The sequence below is a fragment of the Anguilla rostrata genome, chromosome 12 (genome assembly GCF_018555375.3).
Source record: "Anguilla rostrata isolate EN2019 chromosome 12, ASM1855537v3, whole genome shotgun sequence".
NCBI lineage: Eukaryota > Metazoa > Chordata > Actinopteri > Anguilliformes > Anguillidae > Anguilla > Anguilla rostrata.
The window spans coordinates 35,091,185-35,110,289 of NC_057944.1; the positions used below are offsets into that span (position 1 = coordinate 35,091,185).

The window sequence follows — 19,105 nt, forward strand, 5'->3', positions numbered from 1 at the left end:
TGTGAGTTTTTAACCCCTTTGTGCACAAGCCAAATCTACCCAATCCTTGCCCATTTAGGGGGTACCTTATGTAATGCTTTATAACTCCAGATGTGATCATCACAGAGACTTGAAAAATGGCTTAAATGAAGCAGGACATTTGTACCATTTACAATTCTAGTTTACAATAAGTTTATATTCATAACTTAGGAAGAAATAAAGTGCCACAAATGCAATTGTCAAAGTATCAAAAATTTGCTCTTCTTTAGTTTGCAATGAAATACAGAGAGATTGCATATATATATATATACACGCCAGTGTGACACCGCGGGGAGGGAGATGTAGCTGTGCCGGGGAACACCGTTGTCTGTCGCATGGAGAGAGAGAGTGCACCCACACAAACATGAAATAAAATAGACAACTTCACCCTTCCCCCTCACGGGTTCCAGGCAAACACAATAAACTAAAACAACAAGCTAAAATAACAAAGACAAAAGAAAGTAAAACAGAGCAGCAACTTTTCATTTCCCTGCTCTGTAGCTGACCCGCCTTCCCGGCCAGGTCCAGCTCCTCCAGCATCCCAGCTGAGGATTGCTTTCTTTTTCTTTTGTGCTCAAAATAAAACTAAATGAAAATCATAACTGCGCTCTCAGTGTTAGCTCCCGGTCCCTGCCCTGAACTGTTGAGAGCAGCATGCCTTTAAGCACCTGGGCTGATTAGCTAACGTAGCCCAGGTGCGTGTGCTCTCTCCACCAGCCGGCGCAGCTGAGACCAATTCGCCTCTCCAGCGAACTGACTGCTACATGTATATAGCAGGTTAAACTATACATGTTCTGGATCAAAAACACCTTGACTATAAGTGCGTAAAATCTAAAAGTGGATATGCAGAACTATTAAAGATCTATGAAGCAAAAAGTAAGCAGTGCAACCAATGTCTCAAAATCTATCCAAAATTTCTAAATTTTGCATTGCTGTTAATCACAACATAATCATGTATTTCACAGCAAATCAACTGTTTTGACTCACTTTTGCATCATTATCAAAACAGTCTAAAATATCTAGGGGTCCAGAAACATATCAAGAGCTCTCCAAAATGAACAAAATGCTTTTTGTCCATTATAAAGCATATAAATGTACCCCCTATGAAGGTTTAAGATGAAACATTGATATCAGATTAAAAAATAATGCAAAAACATTATCACACAATGTGGCATAGTACCTAAATGTCTCATCATTAACTCTTGTTTGTTTTTCTATACTCTACAGTATGTAATGTTTTCTTGTATGGGGATGGGACAACATTAAAACAGTATTCCACCACCATGTTTTGGCAATGTTCCAGCTCATGTCACATCCGGAGCATGAAAGACAAACCCTGCTGAGCCAATAACTGAGCTACCAATGAACGCTTCAGTTACAGTGTGAAATATCCTCATTATCAGCAACCTATTTAAAGACACTACATTTGAAAAATAATGTACATAACCAAAATATTTTGAGCAGTAACATTTACATACTTATCTGTGTTCAGTAGATAGAGACAGGGACAGGGAATCCATGCTGTCGTTCTCCTCTTCTGACTTAGTCAGGAAAACAGTATCAGCTAGGTCTATCAGCAAACATGTGCCTGAGCCACACTCAGAAGTTCTCACAAATAATATTTTCCAAAAAAGACTAAACTGATCGATAATGTTTTGCCAGGTGCAATGTCTTTTACTGCCACCACAGAGTGAATCTGTAAGGCTGCGATGATTACACAAAACCTTCGGTTACGCTGGGCTATAAAATGCTATTCCAAAAGTACAATTAGATGTTATACATTGTTAGAAAGCTTATTCTTATGGCTATTGTTGGGTTTATCTTGTTGGTATGGTGGAATACAAGTTTTTAGTGGTGAAAAAATATTTTTATGAATGCCCAGATAAACATTATTGTCCAGTGTGTCATGCGTTGGGGGTGTAGGGAGGGGGTGCTTGGTAAATGGACTACCGGCAGGACAATGGTGGCCCTTAGAAACTCCGTCTTCGGCATAGTTGTCCTGAATTGTCCACTAATTGACAAGCCAGAACACAGAGTTTGTGTTTTCAGCTCATAGTTTGGTTGCAGTAGCACTGAAAATATGAGTTGACCAATCTCAGGATGCTGGCGTCATGGTCACTAAAGGGTTGCACCAACAAGTTAATATACATTAAAACGCATGCAGTGTTCAGTTTGAATAGTGTCAGTATCTATGGAAGGGGTATACTGTGCAAAACCGATACTACTCCCTGACCTGCCAGGGGGTTGCCACAATTAATATTTTATGGACCACCTCACAATATCTTACAGTGCGAAATACAACAAAAACGATTCGGCAAAAACCAGCTGCACTCAAAAAGCACTAATTCTGCAATTGCGATTTACATGTTGCTATTTGAATACTTCATTAGACATGAGATGATTGTTCGTCCGCTCTCTTGCCTGGTAGTGGGTGAAGGAATACTAATTGCTTAATATTGATTGCTCCACTGCCTGTAGCCCAATTAACCACTAGTGTCAGTGTGGGAGATCTTGGGGCTTCTTTGTGTGGGCGTTGTGTGACGATCGTTTGGTTTTGTGGGTTTTTGTGTAGTTGCATGTTAGTTGTAGTTATAATAATATATGGTGTTGTTTTAATTGCTTCTGATGGTTTGACCTGTCCAGCCAGAGTGTAGTTACTAGTTGGCAAAATAGGCGAGCAGCTTATATAGTGCAATTAAGTATGGGTGCGTCGTGGCATGGGCTGACCAGAACAGATGAACTGAGAGTCCCAAAATTCGGGGGGGGGGGTAGGAAACCACAGGGCAGAAAATAGAGAAAAGGATTAGGCACTGTATAATTATGAGATTAACTGTTACGTAAGTAGAGGTCCGAGTGTAATGTGGAAAAGCCCCACTGTGCAATCTGTCATTCAGAATTCTGACTGAACTTTAGTGCTAACTAGTGCTATCAAATCGTCTGATTGCAACCTACTGCGCCTACTAGTCGGTTAGGTTAATTACTGCTCGATTTGAAAGGGGTGATTTGTTTACATTAGGGCTCCGTTAATGATATTTGGTGCAGTATCTCTTTTTTTTCGGGTGTCAAAATAAAAAATAAATAAAGAAAAAGATTTTTTTTTTTTGGTGTCAAAAGGTTCGGGGCTGGACGAAAAACCTCCGAGGCTTCAGCCCCGGAAGCCCACCCCTAGCGACGCCCCTGGTACATTCACATCTGCAACCACGGGCTTTCCCCCCAATCTATAAACGAATCAGACACTCATAACTAAAGAGAAATCTGCGTCGACAGATCAACCTGATCGACAGAGTTAGTGTAGTTAATGAATTCCCGAGGTTGATTACCATGGCAAACCTACAGAAAACCCCAGAGCAAGATGTATAAAAGGAGAGCCAATGTTCCTCTGGTGTAAAAATGACACCAGGTTGAACAAACTAGAGGACACCATTTCCCTCATTCTCTGATTAGGTGATTGTGGTGAGTAATTTAATTACCGTTCTACTCCTTTTATATTGTCAGAATATAAACATATATCAAGTGTATTACATGCAATTGAATTATTCAGCTTATATTTTTCACTTACAGGGCAAGGAAAACAAGAAAAAATCAGAGCAAAGAGACAAAATCAGAGTTAAAATCATTAGCAATGAACTCCACAAATTCCACCTTCTCTCTAAATGCAACTTTAGTGCATCCCCCATTTTTTTTCATCAATGGTTTGAGTATGCCCCATGCCAAATACTATTATGTTTTTTTGTGTTTCGTTTTTGTGGTCTCTGTGTTGGGGAACTCCTTTGTCTTGTTTAGTATATACAAAGAGCGCAGTTTTCACACCCCAAAGTATATGGCTGTTTTTAATTTGTCTCTAGCTGACTTGGGTGAAAGCACTGCTCTTATTCCAAATTTAATTGCAATGTTTCTTTTTGATTCACAATACATCTCCTTTGACGCTTGCATGGCAAACATGTTTTTTGTGTTTTTCTTTACCTGCTTACAGTCTCTCACTCTTGCTGTTCTGGCCTATGATAGATTGGTGGCAATATGCTTGCCACTGAGATACCATGCCATCATCACAATGCCAGCAATGGCTGTGATATTAACAGTGGTGTGGGCATATGATTCAGTTTTACTGATTTTAATGGTGTCATTGGTTAGTACCAGGTTGTCCTTTTGTAAATCCATTGTGGTAAAAAGCTACTTCTGTGATCATGGGCCAACAGCCACTTTGGCATGCAATGACTATAATGTTAATCGTAACATGGGAATTGTCGTCATAGTATTACTATTTTATGTACCCTTTTTTTTTACGGTACTGTCATACCTGTTCATTGCTCGTGCACTGTTTAAAATAGCTTCATGGGAAGGGAGACTTAAAGCCATGAAGACTTGCTCTGCACACCTAATTCTGGTGGCTGTGTATTATCTTCCAATACTGTACACCTATGTTTCTCCATTACTTTTTAGAATCCACCCTAATGTCAGGATCATGAGTACATCATTTGCAAAGGCCATTATCCCCATGATGAACCCAATCATTTATGTGCTGAACACAGAAGAAGTTAAGGAATTTTCAAAAAAACTTTTCAAAAGAAAAACATGTAACCACAACAGAAATATTTTTAAAAATAAAAATAAAGGAATGAATTGATATTCCAGGAACTGTATTACTGTAACTCTGCAATCTGTGAAATCAGAGATAGAGACAATAATTTCTTACCCTCTTTTGAACACAGAAGATGTGATTAAATTCTCAAAAATAAAACTTTTCAAAGGAGAAAATCATCAGTTTTAGTCTGCTAAGTCTTGGTTAATATGTTTTGTAAAATAATACATTTCCACTGAATTCATTTTAAAAATCTTCATTTTTAAGAGTGATGAATTACAAAAATTGGCAATATTTATTCACTTTTGTATATTTGTTTTCTCTTCTTCTGTTGTCCATGAGTACTGTACTATTTACACTTTCCATTTGCTTAATAAATGACTCATAAGTGATGTAACAAAATTAACTGCCAACAGTACTGGACATGCCTTTACAGTCGAGTCTTAAAAATATGGAGACATGGTATTTTTTACATGCTGTAAGGGGAAAGTACTTTCTCTGGAAATATTTTAGAAATATTAGGCAATCAATAGTTAATGCCATCTTTATTTAATATTTTAGGTCAAAAGACATTGAAGAAAATGTACTATCAATAGTCACCTAATTTATCAAAGTGTGGACACATGGCCACTAAAACTAAACATTTGGTAGATAATGAAGAATTCAAAGACTAAGCAAGCAATTTGCTCTGTGAATGTTATGTCCATAAATCTAGACGTTAATGTTTCAGTGTGATATGTTCTGAGTAAGGACCCACACGCAGACCAGGGAAATTCAAAAAACGTTGTCTTTAATCAGTCCAAGGTTCGAAGCCAGGTAATCAGAGAGAGGACGGTGCCGAATCGAGTTTCCAAAAGAATAGTGAAAAGACAGGCAAAAAATCAAAAACCAGGAGATCAGAATGGCGAAGGTACAAAGGGACAAGCAAAAGAGACGTCAAGGCAAAGCGAAGGTCAAACCAGAAGCAAACAAAACCAAAAGGGGCAGGCAAACTTGAAGTCGTGCAAAGGGGTGTCGCAGGAATCTCGGCTTACTAACAAGCGGCACAATGAATTCGATCAACGTTCTGACTCTGAGCTGGTGGAAAAGACTGACATTTATACACTGGGGAAGGTAACAATCAAGGAGGGGTTAAGTGAGTGAGGGAGGAGTAACAAACAACATCCAGGTGAAGAACATTAGGAAAACTAATTCAATGACAGGGGACTGACAAAACGCGGACTGGAATCACATAGACAACAATGATAATAGACGGCCTGGGTGAAGCAGGTAAAACACGTGCAGAGAGAGAGAGGTGCAGTTAGAGCAAGAGACAGGTGCAGGCAATTGCAGAACTCAGCGTTAGAGCAAGCTAGAAAGAAAAGGGGCGGAGCTACAGCGCAGCATGGAAAAGGGGAGACTGGTTAATGTATTAGTATAGTGATCTAAACTATCAAAAACCCAAAACTAGTGTGTGTTAGTCCATTAGTAATATTCACATGTTAGTATATTAGTGAGGTTAGTACTTTACAATCTATAAATTAGTAGGGATTAGTAGAAATTAGTAAAACTAGAAATAAGCAGGAAGTAAGTAAAACGAGACTGGAAAGAAGGGGGGAAACCACGAAAACCCGGAACCACCCGAATAGTGAAATCACACAAGTACAGGGGAGTGAAGCAGCTCAGGGAACACAGACACAGAGACAGTACTGGGGAGACAAGTGACCGGGAATACAGACTACAACAATGTGATGAATCAACAAATGTTGGTTATGGCAATACAGATTCAGTTAGAATTTTTGCATTCTATTCTTGTGCCTTTCATGAGTAGTGTAGTTTGTTACACATTCAAAATGCTTTATGAATAACTTAGTGATATAACAAAATTAACTAAAAAAAAGTGCCCTTTCAGTTTTAGTCTTGAATATATGGAAACATTCTTTTTTTTGGGGGGGGGGGGGGGGGGGTAATTTCTCTGGAAATATTTTTGAAACTCGAAGCAAGCAATAGTTAATCCCATCTTTACTTAATGTTTCAATTCAAAATAAGAAGAGTCTCTCGTGCACACAAAAATATATTTTATTTGTTAAGAGTCTCTAAGACAAAAACCAAGTGAGAAAAATCTCATTTCTGGCTTGATTTCACAGTATGAAAGACAAATGAAACTCAGGATAAAAACAATGTATTTATTGACATGAAGTGTTGACAATGCTGAAATGACAGGGGAATTCAAAACTCAGTTTTTCAATATGTACTTTTTCCATTTCATTCAGACGGGTGGAAAGCAGAGAAAGCTACAGAGAGAGATGAGATCCTGTCTTTTGCTCAAGGGTATGATGGCAGTGCCTCATCTTGGATTTAAACCTCCAATCTCTTAGTTACATATCAAATTCCATAACCACTAGTTTGCTTTCCTATCCTGAAATTAAAATGCACTTGTTCAGTAAACTAGGGAAGATGGCATCGGATTCTGGTAACTAACCCTGTTTGTAGACAAAGCTATTGCATTGACAAAGTTACTGTAGTTAATGAGTTCCCCAGATTCATTAACATGGCACATGTACAGAAAACCCCAGAGCAAGATGTATAAAAGGAGTCATTGTTCCTGTACTGTAAATATGCAACTTGGGTGAACAAACAGGAGAAAACCTTTTCACCTCATTCTCTACTTTGGTGATTGTGGTGAGTAAATGACTTAGCATCTGTCCTCTTTTAAAATGTTTTTTTTTTTCAGATTACAATTTTCATCATTGGATTGATCTTTTGTTTTAGTGGTTAAATGACAAAACCGACACCCTTACTTCTCCTTATATATGTCTACCTAGATGGTGTTTTTTTTCCACAGTGAAAGCACACCATCTCTGCCCTAGCACTTACCAGCATGTATCATACAATGAGCTCCATATTGTTTGGAATTTGTTTTTCTTGATTTGGTGCAGTATTCCACAATTTTAGATTTGTAATGAAGCAATTCAAATGTGGTTAAAGTGCAGGTTTTATAAAAGGGTATTTTTAAAAATGAATTTTGGTTTCACCATGTAGAAATGACAACACTTATTATACATAGACCTCCACCTGCCCAATGGCTTGTTTTGAGCAGGTATAAGAGAGCTTTTAGTATCTAGTCTTGAATTTGCTGTAGGCTTTTCAGTACCTTTGAAGTATGTTATTGGTGTTTGTCAACAAGTAGACCAGTGCTACTGAAAGTCAAAGAAACCATTATGAGACAGCAAAATAAGGGAAAAAAGGTCCAAGACATAAAAAACCCTTTGAAATATAGAATGTGCACTTTATATTGTACAATATTGTTTGATTGTGAATCGAAAAGAGTGGAGTACAGAGTCAAATCAAGAAAAAAAAGGTATTTTTCCCAAACATTATGGAGCTCACTCATTACATTTATTTAGCAGAAGGTTTTATCCAAAGTGATGTACAAGGAATAGGTGGGTTTGTAAGTGCAGTGTTTTTGACCAAGACACACATTTAAATTACATGTAGATGGTTTTAAGAAGGATACAGTTTTTCACTTTCAAAAAAGTTTTAGAAAATGTGAAATAAATAGCCTAAAAGCAAATGAAGACACAGACAAAACTTTCATTGCCATTCACATGTCATGTCACAAACAGATAGTGACTGGCAGATATTGTTAGTTGGGCATTGTTGCCATTGATAGACTTTACTTCATGGTGTTGATTAATTCTTTTGCTTAATCGGGACCACGTTCAGTACTAGACCTAAAAAGTTAGACTCCTTTTGTCTATGGCAAGAAAGGAGATTTATGTAAACAGCTGGACAAATAATGTGATGGTAAAGAAATGATTTGTAGGACCCTAGTTAGTAATGTCCATGTAATCGTAAATATTTTCAGAATTTTAAAATAAAATGATTGCATTAAAAGTAATTGAGTCATATAGATTAGCCTGCATGGTTTTCTTTGATTTACAGGACAAGAACAAAGGAAAGAAAAGACAAAAAATCTGACTTCCATGGCCTCCATGAATTCCATCCACTCTCTAAATACAACTTTTGTGCGTCCCTCATTTTTTTTCATCAATGGTTTTTATAATGTACCCCATGCCAAATACTACTATGTTTTTTTGTGTTTTGTTTTTGGGGTCTCTGTGTTGGGGAACTCCTTTGTCATTTTTATTATATACATAGAGCGCAGTTTTCACACCCCAAAGTATATGGCCATTTTTAATTTGGTTGTAGCTGACTTGGGGGAAAGCACTGCTCTCATTCCAAATTTAATTGCAACATTTCTTTTTGATTCACAATACATCTCCTTTGATGCTTGCATGGCCAACATGTTTTTTGTGTTTTTCTTTTCCTGTTTGCAAGCTCTCACTCTTACTGTTCTGGCCTATGATAGATTAGTAGCAATATGCTTACCACTGAGATACCATGCCATCATCACAATGCAAGCAATGACTGTGATATTAACAGTGGTGTGGGCATATAATTCACTTTTCCTCATTTCAACAGTGGCTTTAGTTACCAGGTTGTCCTTTTGTAAATCCATTGTGGTAAAAAGCTACTTCTGTGACCATGGACCCATATACACATTGGCATGCAATGATAATCTTGTAAACTATATCATGGCAACGCTAAACATTGCATTTTTTCTTTATTTGCCATTTATTTTGACTGTACTCTCATATGTGTTTATTGGTGGTGCACTGTTTAAATTAGCTTCATGGGAAGGGCGATTTAAAGCCATGAAAACTTGCTCTGCACACCTAATGCTGGTGGCTGTGTATTATCTTCCAATAATGGGAACCTACATGGCTACAGCAGCTGGTACTCTTCACCCCAATGCCAGAATAATCAATACATCTCTTGCAAATGCCATTCCCCCCATGTTGAACCCAATCATTTATGTGCTGAACACAGAAGAGATCAAGGAATTCTCAAAAAGACTTTTGAAAAAAAAAAAAAACACACAACTGAAATAATTAATCAAATGAAGAAATGAATGGCTAATGCAGAAACTCTCATTTTAACTGTATCACAAACTCTGCAGTTTGTGTGAGTATAGATTAATGCTATTTAAATCATATCTTCTGTGTTCATTCCAACTCTTGGTTTGTATCTTTTTTCTAACATTATATTTTCAGATTATTTTTACAAAACAAACAAACAAAAAAAGACTTACTGCTTTTAATATAAATGTTACATATGGCAATATTGATTTACTTTTGGATTTTTGGATTCTGGTGTTTATGAATAATGTATTCAATTTTCTTAATGAATACCTGAGTGATGTAGCTTAATATTAACTGACAGTAGTTCAAAATTTCACTCTACTGTTCTTCAGCATATGAAAGCCTATGTTATTTTTCATATAACAGAATGTACTTTATCTACAAATGTTTTAAAAGCTTGAGGAACGTGACAATTTCATGTGACTATATTAATGCATCAGTTAAGTACATTTTGCAACAAATAAAGTAGTCAAAAGCCAATGAATTGTTTGTGCTCATGATTTTGCACACGCTTGCCACACACTTTTTTTATTGCTAAGAGTTTATAAGACAAAATCAAAGTGAGAAAAAACATTTCTGGGATCAGGCTCTTATTGTAATATACTCTAACACATATTAAATTGTGAGTTTTTAACCCCTTTGTGCACAAGCCAAATCTGCCCAATCCTTGCCCATTTAGGGGGTACCTTATGTAATGCTTTATAACTCCAGATGTGATCATCACAGAGACTTGAAAAATGGCTTAAATGAAGCAGGACATTTGTACCATTTACAATTCTAGAATTCTAAAATAACAAAGACAAAAGAAAGTAAAACAGAGCAGCAACTTTTCATTTCCCTGCTCTGTAGCTGACCGCCTTCCCGGCCAGGTCCAGCTCCTCCAGCATCCCAGCTGAGGATTGCTTTCTTTTTTTGTGCTCAAAATAAAACTAAATTAAAATCATAACTGCGCTCTCAGTGTTAGCTCCCGGTCTCGGCCCTGAACTGTTGAGAGCAGCATGCCTTTAAGCACCTGGGCTGATTAGCTAACGCAGCCCAGGTGCGTGTGCTCTCTCCACCAGCCTCTCCGGCGAACTGACTGCTACATATATATAGCAGGTTAAACTATACATGTTCTTGACTATAAGTCAAAAACACCTTGACTATAAGTGCGTAAAATCTAAAAGTGGATATGCAGAACTATTAAAGATCTATGAAGCAAAAAGTAAGCAGTGCAACCAATGTCTCAAAATCTATCCAAAATTTCTAAATTTTGCATTGCTGTTAATCACAACATAATCATGTATTTCACAGCAAATCAACTGTTTTGACTCACTTTTGCATCATTATCAAAACAGTCTAAAATATCTAGGGGTCCAGAAACATATCAAGAGCTCTCCAAAATGAACAAAATGCTTTTTGTCCACTATAAAGCATATAAATGTACCCCCTATGAAGGTTTAAGATGAAACATTGATATCAGATTAAAAAATAATGCAAAAACATTATCACACAATGTGGCATAGTACCTAAATGTCTCATCATTAACTCTTGTTTGTTTTTCTATACTCTACAGTATGTAATGTTTTCTTGTATGGGGATGGGACAACATTAAAACAGTATTCCACCACCATGTTTTGGCAATGTTCCAGCTCATGTCACATCCGGAGCATGAAAGACAAACCCTGCTGAGCCAACAACTGAGCTACCAACGAACGCTTCAGTTACAGTGTGAAATATCCTCATTATCAGCAACCTATTTAAAGACACTACATTTGAAAAATAATGTACATAAACAAAATATTTTGAGCAGTAACATTTACATACTTATCTGTGTTCAGTAGATAGAGACAGGGACAGGGAATCCATGCTGTCACTCCTCTTCTGACTTAGTCAGGAAAACAGTATCAGCTAGGTCTATCAGCAAACATGTGCCTGAGCCACACTCAGAAGTTCTCACAAATAATATTTTCCAAAAAAGACTAAACTGATCGATAATGTTTTGCCAGGTGCAGTGTCTTTTACTGCCACCACAGAGTGAATGTGTAAGGCTGCGATGATTACACAAAACTTTCGGTTACGCTGGGCTATAAAATGCTATTCCAAAAGTACAATTAGATGTTATACATTGTTAGAAAGCTTATTCTTATGGCTATTGTTGGGTTTATCTTGTTGGTATGGTGGAATACAAGTTTTTAGTGGTGAAAAAATATTTTTATGAATGCCCAGATAAACACTATTGTCCAGTGTGTCATGCGTTGGGGGTGTAGGGAGGGGGTGCTTGGTAAATGGACTACCGGCAGGACAATGGTGGCCCTTAGAAACTCCGTCTTCGGCATAGTTGTCCTGAATTGTCCACTAATTGACAAGCCAGAACACAGAGTTTGTGTTTTCAGCTCATAGTTTGGTTGCAGTAGCACTGAAAATATGAGTTGACCAATCTCAGGATGCTGGCGTCATGGTCACTAAAGGGTTGCACCAACAAGTTAATATACATTAAAACGCATGCAGTGTTCAGTTTGAATAGTGTCAGTATCTATGGAAGGGGTATACTGTGCAAAACCGATACTACTCCCCTGACCTGCCAGGGGGTTGCCACCAATTAAATTAAATTTTACAGAGACACTCTCACAAATATGCTTTACAGTGGAAATACAAAAAAACGATTCGGTGAAAAACCAGGCCTGAGCCACCAAAAAGCAGCTACATTCTGGCAAATCGGCGATTTATATGTTGCTATTTGATTATACTGTAGCATTTAAGACATGAAGAATGATTGTTACGTCCCCAGCCTCTGCTTGCCTGGTTGTGGTTTTGCGTTTTGTGTGACGATCGTTTTGGTTTTGTGGGTTTTTGTTTGTTGTAGTTTGTGTTAGTTTGTAGTTTATATGGGTTTGTTTTTAAATTGCTTTCTGGATGGGTTTGACCTGTCACAGCCAAAGGTAGTTAAACTAGTTGGCAAAATAGGCGGAGCAAGCTTATTAATATGCAATTCAGTGGGGAGGAGTGATGCATCTTGATTTTCAGGATGCGTCGTGGCATGGGCTGAACCAAGAGACAGATGAAACTGGAGAGGTCCGAAAATTCTGGGGGGGGGGGGAAACCACAGGGCAGAAAATAGAGAAAAGGATTAGGCACTGTATAATTATGAGATTAACTGTTACGTAAGTAGAGGTCCGAGTGTAATGTGGAAAAGCCCCACTGTGCTATGCGATGTCGGCATATCTAAAAGGCAATACACAACCATGAGAGTGATCCTGAACGGCCAATACACCAACGAGGCACAGAACAGAAAACCTGAGTATGCAGTAGCAACGCAGAATCACAGTCTGCTCAGCTCGAAAAACAGCTCTATGCACGGCCTTGGAATTATAAGATGTTGAGATATTCAGTTGCCAAGGTTTCTCAACATAAATAGCAAAAACTGATATGCAGGGCAGTTCCCTTTCGTATGTTCAAATGGCAAACACCATGAAAGAACTCTGAATGTACAATATAAAAATCCTATCAAAATGATTTTAGGCCATGTGAATTGCAGATAGGAGCATCTAATAAATAGAACTCACCGTCTGCTTGGAATTATAAGGTTCTATCTTGTAAGACATAAAAGAAAACAATGCTTTTCAAGGCAGTTTCCCCTTACTTTCAATATATACAATTACTGTAGTAATTTTACACTTTTATTCCACAAATTTAAATCTTAAAGGATCTAAATCTAAAAGGTGTCCTGGAGACCCTGCATGGCAGTGTGCCACTTCATTTTAGTGAAGTTTGAATGCAATCTGTGATATTGAAATCATTGAGTGAAAATATAAATGTCTATATAGATAATGGTTGTTAAGACATGATCATTGAAATATATGTTTATGGAAGTGGTTCCAGTTTCAAGCAGAAACCAACATTGTATGATCTGGTTTTGTTACACTGAAAATATTTCAGCTGAAGGTGGAGATCTTTCTTCGATATCTGAGCTGAATTACCTCCCAACATAATCATGTTTGATTTTTTTAATAAAGGGCTTAAAACATTTGATTGTAATATCACAGTGATTAGCCCTGCTTCCAACTACGTAAGATAACTTTAAGATGCAAATTTGTTTCCAGATACGATAGTCCCGGTAACCACATCCCCACACTTCACATCTCACCAAACCATAGCAAAGTTGCCCTTCTCTCTCAACCATGCCCCCTCCCTTGTAGAACCACTTAAAAATGCAGACTTTGATTTAGGTAGTCGAAATGTAGACTTTTCTTTCAACATTTTTATTTCGAATTTGTATCGTTTTTGTTTTGTAGGTAAGGGGAAAAAAATGCGACAAAGTGTATTATAGGCACATTGAGAAAAGCGCCAAAATGTGCAAAACAAGCAAAATTTAAATGCAATATTTCAAAATGTAATTTCTTCAGTCATAATGAATTTCACTAACTTCTCCCTTCCCTTTGCTGCCACTATTTTGATTGAGCTTTAACATACTGTATGTACTATATCTCTCCTCTTATTGATCAATTCCACAGGGAATGCACAGCTTTGGCTGTACATGTGAGCAGGAACCACACACAAAACGATTGCATTAAGTTGTCTTTAGCCTCATTCCAACTGCATTTGCCAACCTGGCACTCCGTTTTCTTTTCAGGAATGATGGGTGTGTGTGAGGTGATGCTGTGACCGTGGCTGCTTTGGCGTCTGCTGCTTCTGTCTTCAACTTCCCATAATTTGCACGCAGCATGCATGCCAGGTCCATCATCAGTAAAGCCCAGCTATATAGGAAAAGTTGTACGTTTTATAAAATGTATATGTATATATATATATATATATATATATATATATATATATATAATATAAATGTAAATGTTAAATGAAAATGTTAAACAGAAATGTCAATGCTAAATTAGAAACAAAATGTTTGGAACACATACTAAACACATGTAACGCAACACAGCTATTTCAAGTTGTTGAAAGAGTTTCTGCAACTGGGGTATGAGTTTCAACCAGGTATAACATAAAACAAACTTTACAATCTCATTTGTCTGTGTCCCTGTTATTATATTTAATGGTTTATTTTGATTCATTTTAAGATAAGATGATCTTGATCATCGAGCACTGATGAACATTTCAATGTTATAAGATAAGATAAGATAAATAATCTAGCTAAAATCTAATAAATACAATAAATTAAATTTGGCACTTGGCCATTTAGACTGTTGTTTTTTTAATGTGAGGCCTCACCTGACCACACTCTGTGCTGTGTCACATTTGACCATTATCTTTGTTACAAAATGGACCTGAAACGTTAATACAGTCACATGAAATTATCACTTTCCTCAAGCTTTTAAAATTTCTGCAGACAAAGTGCATGTGGTTATTCATTAAGCAAAGTGAGCATGTAACACAAATAACACAACAACAGCATCCAAAAGTCCAACAGTAAATCAATACTGCCACAAGCAACATTTGTATTTCATCGCACTCAAAATATTCTTTTAAAATAATTAGTTGAATGAACTTGAAATGTAATGTTTGACCTAATACATTAACCAAGACATAGAGTAAACACAGAAGAATATAGGCTATTTTAAATAAAAATTAATCGGTAGTCGCACAAACTGCAGAGTTTGAGATACAGCACACAGGAGAGTTCCCATAATATCAATTCATCCATTTATCTGTTTATTTCAGTTGCGGTTATTTTTTTTCTGCTGAAAAGCCTTTTTGAGAATTCCTTAACCTCTTCTGTGTTCAGCACATAAATTATTGGGTTCATCATGGGTGGAATGGCAAGTGAAAGTGATGTATTGATTATCCTGGCATTGGGGTGAAGGGTACCAGCTATTGCAGCAATATAGATTCCCATTATTGGAATATAACATATAGCTACCAGCATTAGGTGTGCAGAGCAAGTCTTAATGGCTTTAAATCGCCCTTCCCATGAAGCTATTTTAAATAGTGCACCAGCAATAAACACATATGACAGTACAGTGAAAAGCAATGGTAAATACAGCAACAGTGCCATGTTAACATATGCCATGATGCGATTGACTAGATTGTCATTGCAGGCCAAATGGAAAACGGGTCCATGATCACAGAAGTAGCTTTTTACCACAATGGATTTACAAAAGGACAACCTGGTAACTAAAGCCACTGTTGAAATCATTAAAAGTGCACTGTATGCCCACACCACAGTCAACATCACAGCCATTGCTGGCATTGTGATGATGGCATGGTACCTCAGTGGCAAGCATATTGCCACCAATCTATCATAGGCCAGAACAGTGAGAGTGAGAGTCTGCAAACAGGAGAAGAAAAACACAAAAAACATGTTTGCCAAGCAAGCATTAAAGGAGATGTATTGTGAATCAAAAGGAAACATTGCAATTAAATTTGGCATAAGGGCAGTGCTTTCACCCAAGTCAGCGAAAGCCAAATTTAAAACGGCCAAATACTTCGGGGTGTGAAAACTGCGCTCTATGTATATAATATACATGACAAAGGAGTTCCCCAACACAGAGACCCCAAAAACAAAGAACAGGAAAACATAGTAGTATTTGGCATAGGGTACATTATAAAAACCATTGATTAAAAAAAAAGGGGGATGCACTAAAGCTGTATTTAGAGAGAGGGTGGAATTCTGGGAGTTCATAGCAGACGTTTATAACTCCTATTTTTTCTCTTTGTTGCTTTTCTTTTGTTTTTCTATGCCCTGTAAGCAAAAAGATGTAAACTGAATAACTCAATTACACTTAATTCAGGTGATTTATATTTAAATTTTGAAAACATTTAAGCTTAAATGAACATAACTATCTCATATCTTACAAATCACAAATCATCTTACAATGACATTATGTATCATGCAGTTTACATATATCGCCTTTCTTGCCATAGACAAAGGAAGTTTGACTTTTTAAGTCAAGTACTCAACTAGGTACTGAGCACGCAAATAAAATATTCAAAAAAACATGAGGTAAACAATAGCAAGAATTTCCTACTAACGATATCACTAACAATGCCAATCACAACCTATTTGTGGCATGCACATGGGAAATGGCAATGTCTTCAGGCACTTTTAAATGACCGATTTCACATTTTCTAAAAGTAAAACCTGTCTTGGCCTTCAAACAACTATATGTAATTTTGATGAGTATAATGGTCACACACTCTCTAATTGTAAGTGTAAATAAATATGTTCCTACCTGTATGCCCTTTCAGATATTGCAAAATTGCTTTTTCTGTATTTTGAACAGATTGCTCTCAAAGTAAACTTTTACAAATAAGTTCACCATGATTGTGGGTTGCTATTCTGTGTGCAGTTCAAGAATCAATTATAGCGATCCGTATTAACAAATGAAATACGGACACTATCATAATTTCATGGTTTTCTTCAGATTTGGAATCATTTTTCATGCATGAGGAAGGATGACCCTTGATTCTTTCTAAACAGGATCAGCAATTAACTCAAATATACAGCAAATTATGAAGGGATATGAATGTGAATTCCTGTACCAGAGCACATCACAAATTGCACTAAACTGTATGTGTGAGGGAAAAGGTGATTTAATTGTAACCATGTGAATACTTTTTAAAAACCGTGATTTTGGTAAGTATCTCCAAAGTTAATGTGAGGTAAGTTTATCAGTTTTTTAAAATGCAACCACTAAAACAAATGTTCAATACAATGACAAAAATGATAACCTGACAAAAAAAAAATCCTCAGTAAATTACTCACCACAATCACTGTAGCAGAGAATGAGGTAAAGAGTTTTCTTCAGTTCAGTCGGGTTGCATATTTACAGTACAGGAGCATTAACTCTCCTTTTATACATCTTGATGTGCGGTTTTCTGCATGGGTGTCATGGTAATGAACCTGGGGAACTCATTAACTACAGTACCTCTGTCAATACAATATTTTTCATTCATTGAGAAAGCAAAAAAAGTTAGTCACCAAAGTCCAATTCCATTTTTGCTAATCTAATGAACAAGTACATTTTAATTTCAGAATAGATAGTCAACTAATGGTTATGGGACTGGATTTGTAACTAAGAGATTGCAAGTTTAAATCCAAGATTAGGCACTGCATTATACACAAAAGCAAAGGAAAGAATCTCATCTCTGTCTGTACCCCTCTCTGCTCACCAGCTATCTGAATGAAAAGGAAAAGTACATATCGAAAAAAACGAGTTATGAATTTCTCTGCAGATATGAAGATTTAACAATTATTTGTCTACAAAAATTCACTTCTTGTTGTTAGGAACAGTAGTAAACTTCCGTGTTTCTTTCTTTGATAGCTGAGCTGGATTACCTCCCAACATAGTCATGACTGATATTTATATAAAGGGCTCAAAACCATGGCTCTTTCGATAACAATATCATAGTGCTTAGCCCTGCGTGCAACAACATAAGGCAACTTTAATACACAAATTTGTCAGCTTCCAGGTAAGATAGTTCCCGTCTGCAACCACATCCCCACACTTCACACCTCACCAAATCACCGTAGCCAAGTTGCCCCTTCTCTCTCAACCATGCCCCCTCCATTGTAAAACCACTTAAAAATGTAGACTTTAGCTAGTCAGCCAGAGCCAGGAGGCTGAACCCTAGAAAAGCCATGTTTTTTTTTACTACCTTATACCGCCCAGTGGTGTCAGGCTCATCCAGCATTACAGAATCGATTTCGGCACCCACAGCAACCTAATTTCATAAAGATCATGAAACTCTATGTTGCAAAAGTATATTCTTGAAATAAAGGACAGGACTGTATCAATCTCAACATTTTTATTTCTAACTCATATCGTTTTTGTTATGTAGGTAAGGGAAAATGCGACAAGGCGTATTTGCAGGCACATTGAGAAAAGCGCTAAAATGTGCAAAACAAGCAAAACACAAAATGGAGAAAGTAGTTAAAGAAATACAAAACGCAATATTTAAAAATGTAATTTCTTCAGTCATAACGCATTCCGCTCGCTTCTCCCTTCCCTTTGCTACCACTATTTTGATTGAGCTTTTACATACTGTATGTACCATCTCTTACCTCTGCGTTTTCTTCCCAGGAATAATGGGTGTGTGAGATGATGCTGTGACTATGGCTGCTTTTGCGGCCGCTGCTTCTGTCTTCAACTTTCTGTAATTTTCATGCAGCTTGCATGCCAGGTCCATGATGAAGTCATTCATCGGTAATTCCAGTGCTTCCTCCGGTCCCATTCACTTGCACGATTTTGCCATTCTGTAGTCAATTCAGAGTTCATCCGAAGTCGCCGTTTCAGCAAGAAACTGAAAGTGTGTCCGAGGTGCTATCTCCACAAAGTTATAAACCCATCATTTTTATGACTACAATGCCCACAGTTATTGATCCCCACGTTAAAGTCAATTGTCAAAGTAAATCATCATGAAACGTTTGCAGTGAATTAATTTTGTGTGATTATATATGAGAAATTAGTTTTGACAGTGCTTGACCCAGCAATTCTTATCAAAGCATCGGTCATTCAGTTGCTTTAATATCATACCTGAGGAAACAGCAACCCATTCGCACCTGGGTATCAGCACCTGTTACCTATGGTCTAGAGGGGGGTTTTGAGAA

The 19,105-nt window shown here is 37.2% G+C and overlaps 3 protein-coding genes across 3 annotated transcripts; 2 read left to right on the top strand and 1 right to left on the bottom strand.

Moving 5' to 3' along the window:
* Positions 1-3,363: 3,363 nt before the first annotated feature.
* Positions 3,364-5,145, top strand: LOC135236301 (olfactory receptor 52E4-like). Its single transcript, XM_064302571.1, has 2 exons — positions 3,364-3,471; positions 3,580-5,145. Exon 2 carries the CDS (start codon positions 3,641-3,643, stop codon positions 4,640-4,642), a length of 1,002 nt encoding a protein of 333 aa, XP_064158641.1. The 5' UTR covers positions 3,364-3,471; positions 3,580-3,640; the 3' UTR covers positions 4,643-5,145.
* Positions 5,146-8,553: 3,408 nt separating this feature from the next.
* Positions 8,554-10,033, top strand: LOC135236667 (olfactory receptor 52E8-like). The gene has a single exon (XM_064303154.1). It carries the CDS (start codon positions 8,563-8,565, stop codon positions 9,529-9,531), a length of 969 nt encoding a protein of 322 aa, XP_064159224.1. The 5' UTR covers positions 8,554-8,562; the 3' UTR covers positions 9,532-10,033.
* Positions 10,034-15,111: 5,078 nt separating this feature from the next.
* On the bottom strand, positions 15,112-16,221 carry LOC135236070 (olfactory receptor 52E8-like). The gene has a single exon (XM_064302239.1). It carries the CDS (start codon positions 16,175-16,177, stop codon positions 15,200-15,202), a length of 978 nt encoding a protein of 325 aa, XP_064158309.1. The 5' UTR covers positions 16,178-16,221; the 3' UTR covers positions 15,112-15,199.
* Positions 16,222-19,105: the final 2,884 nt, after the last annotated feature.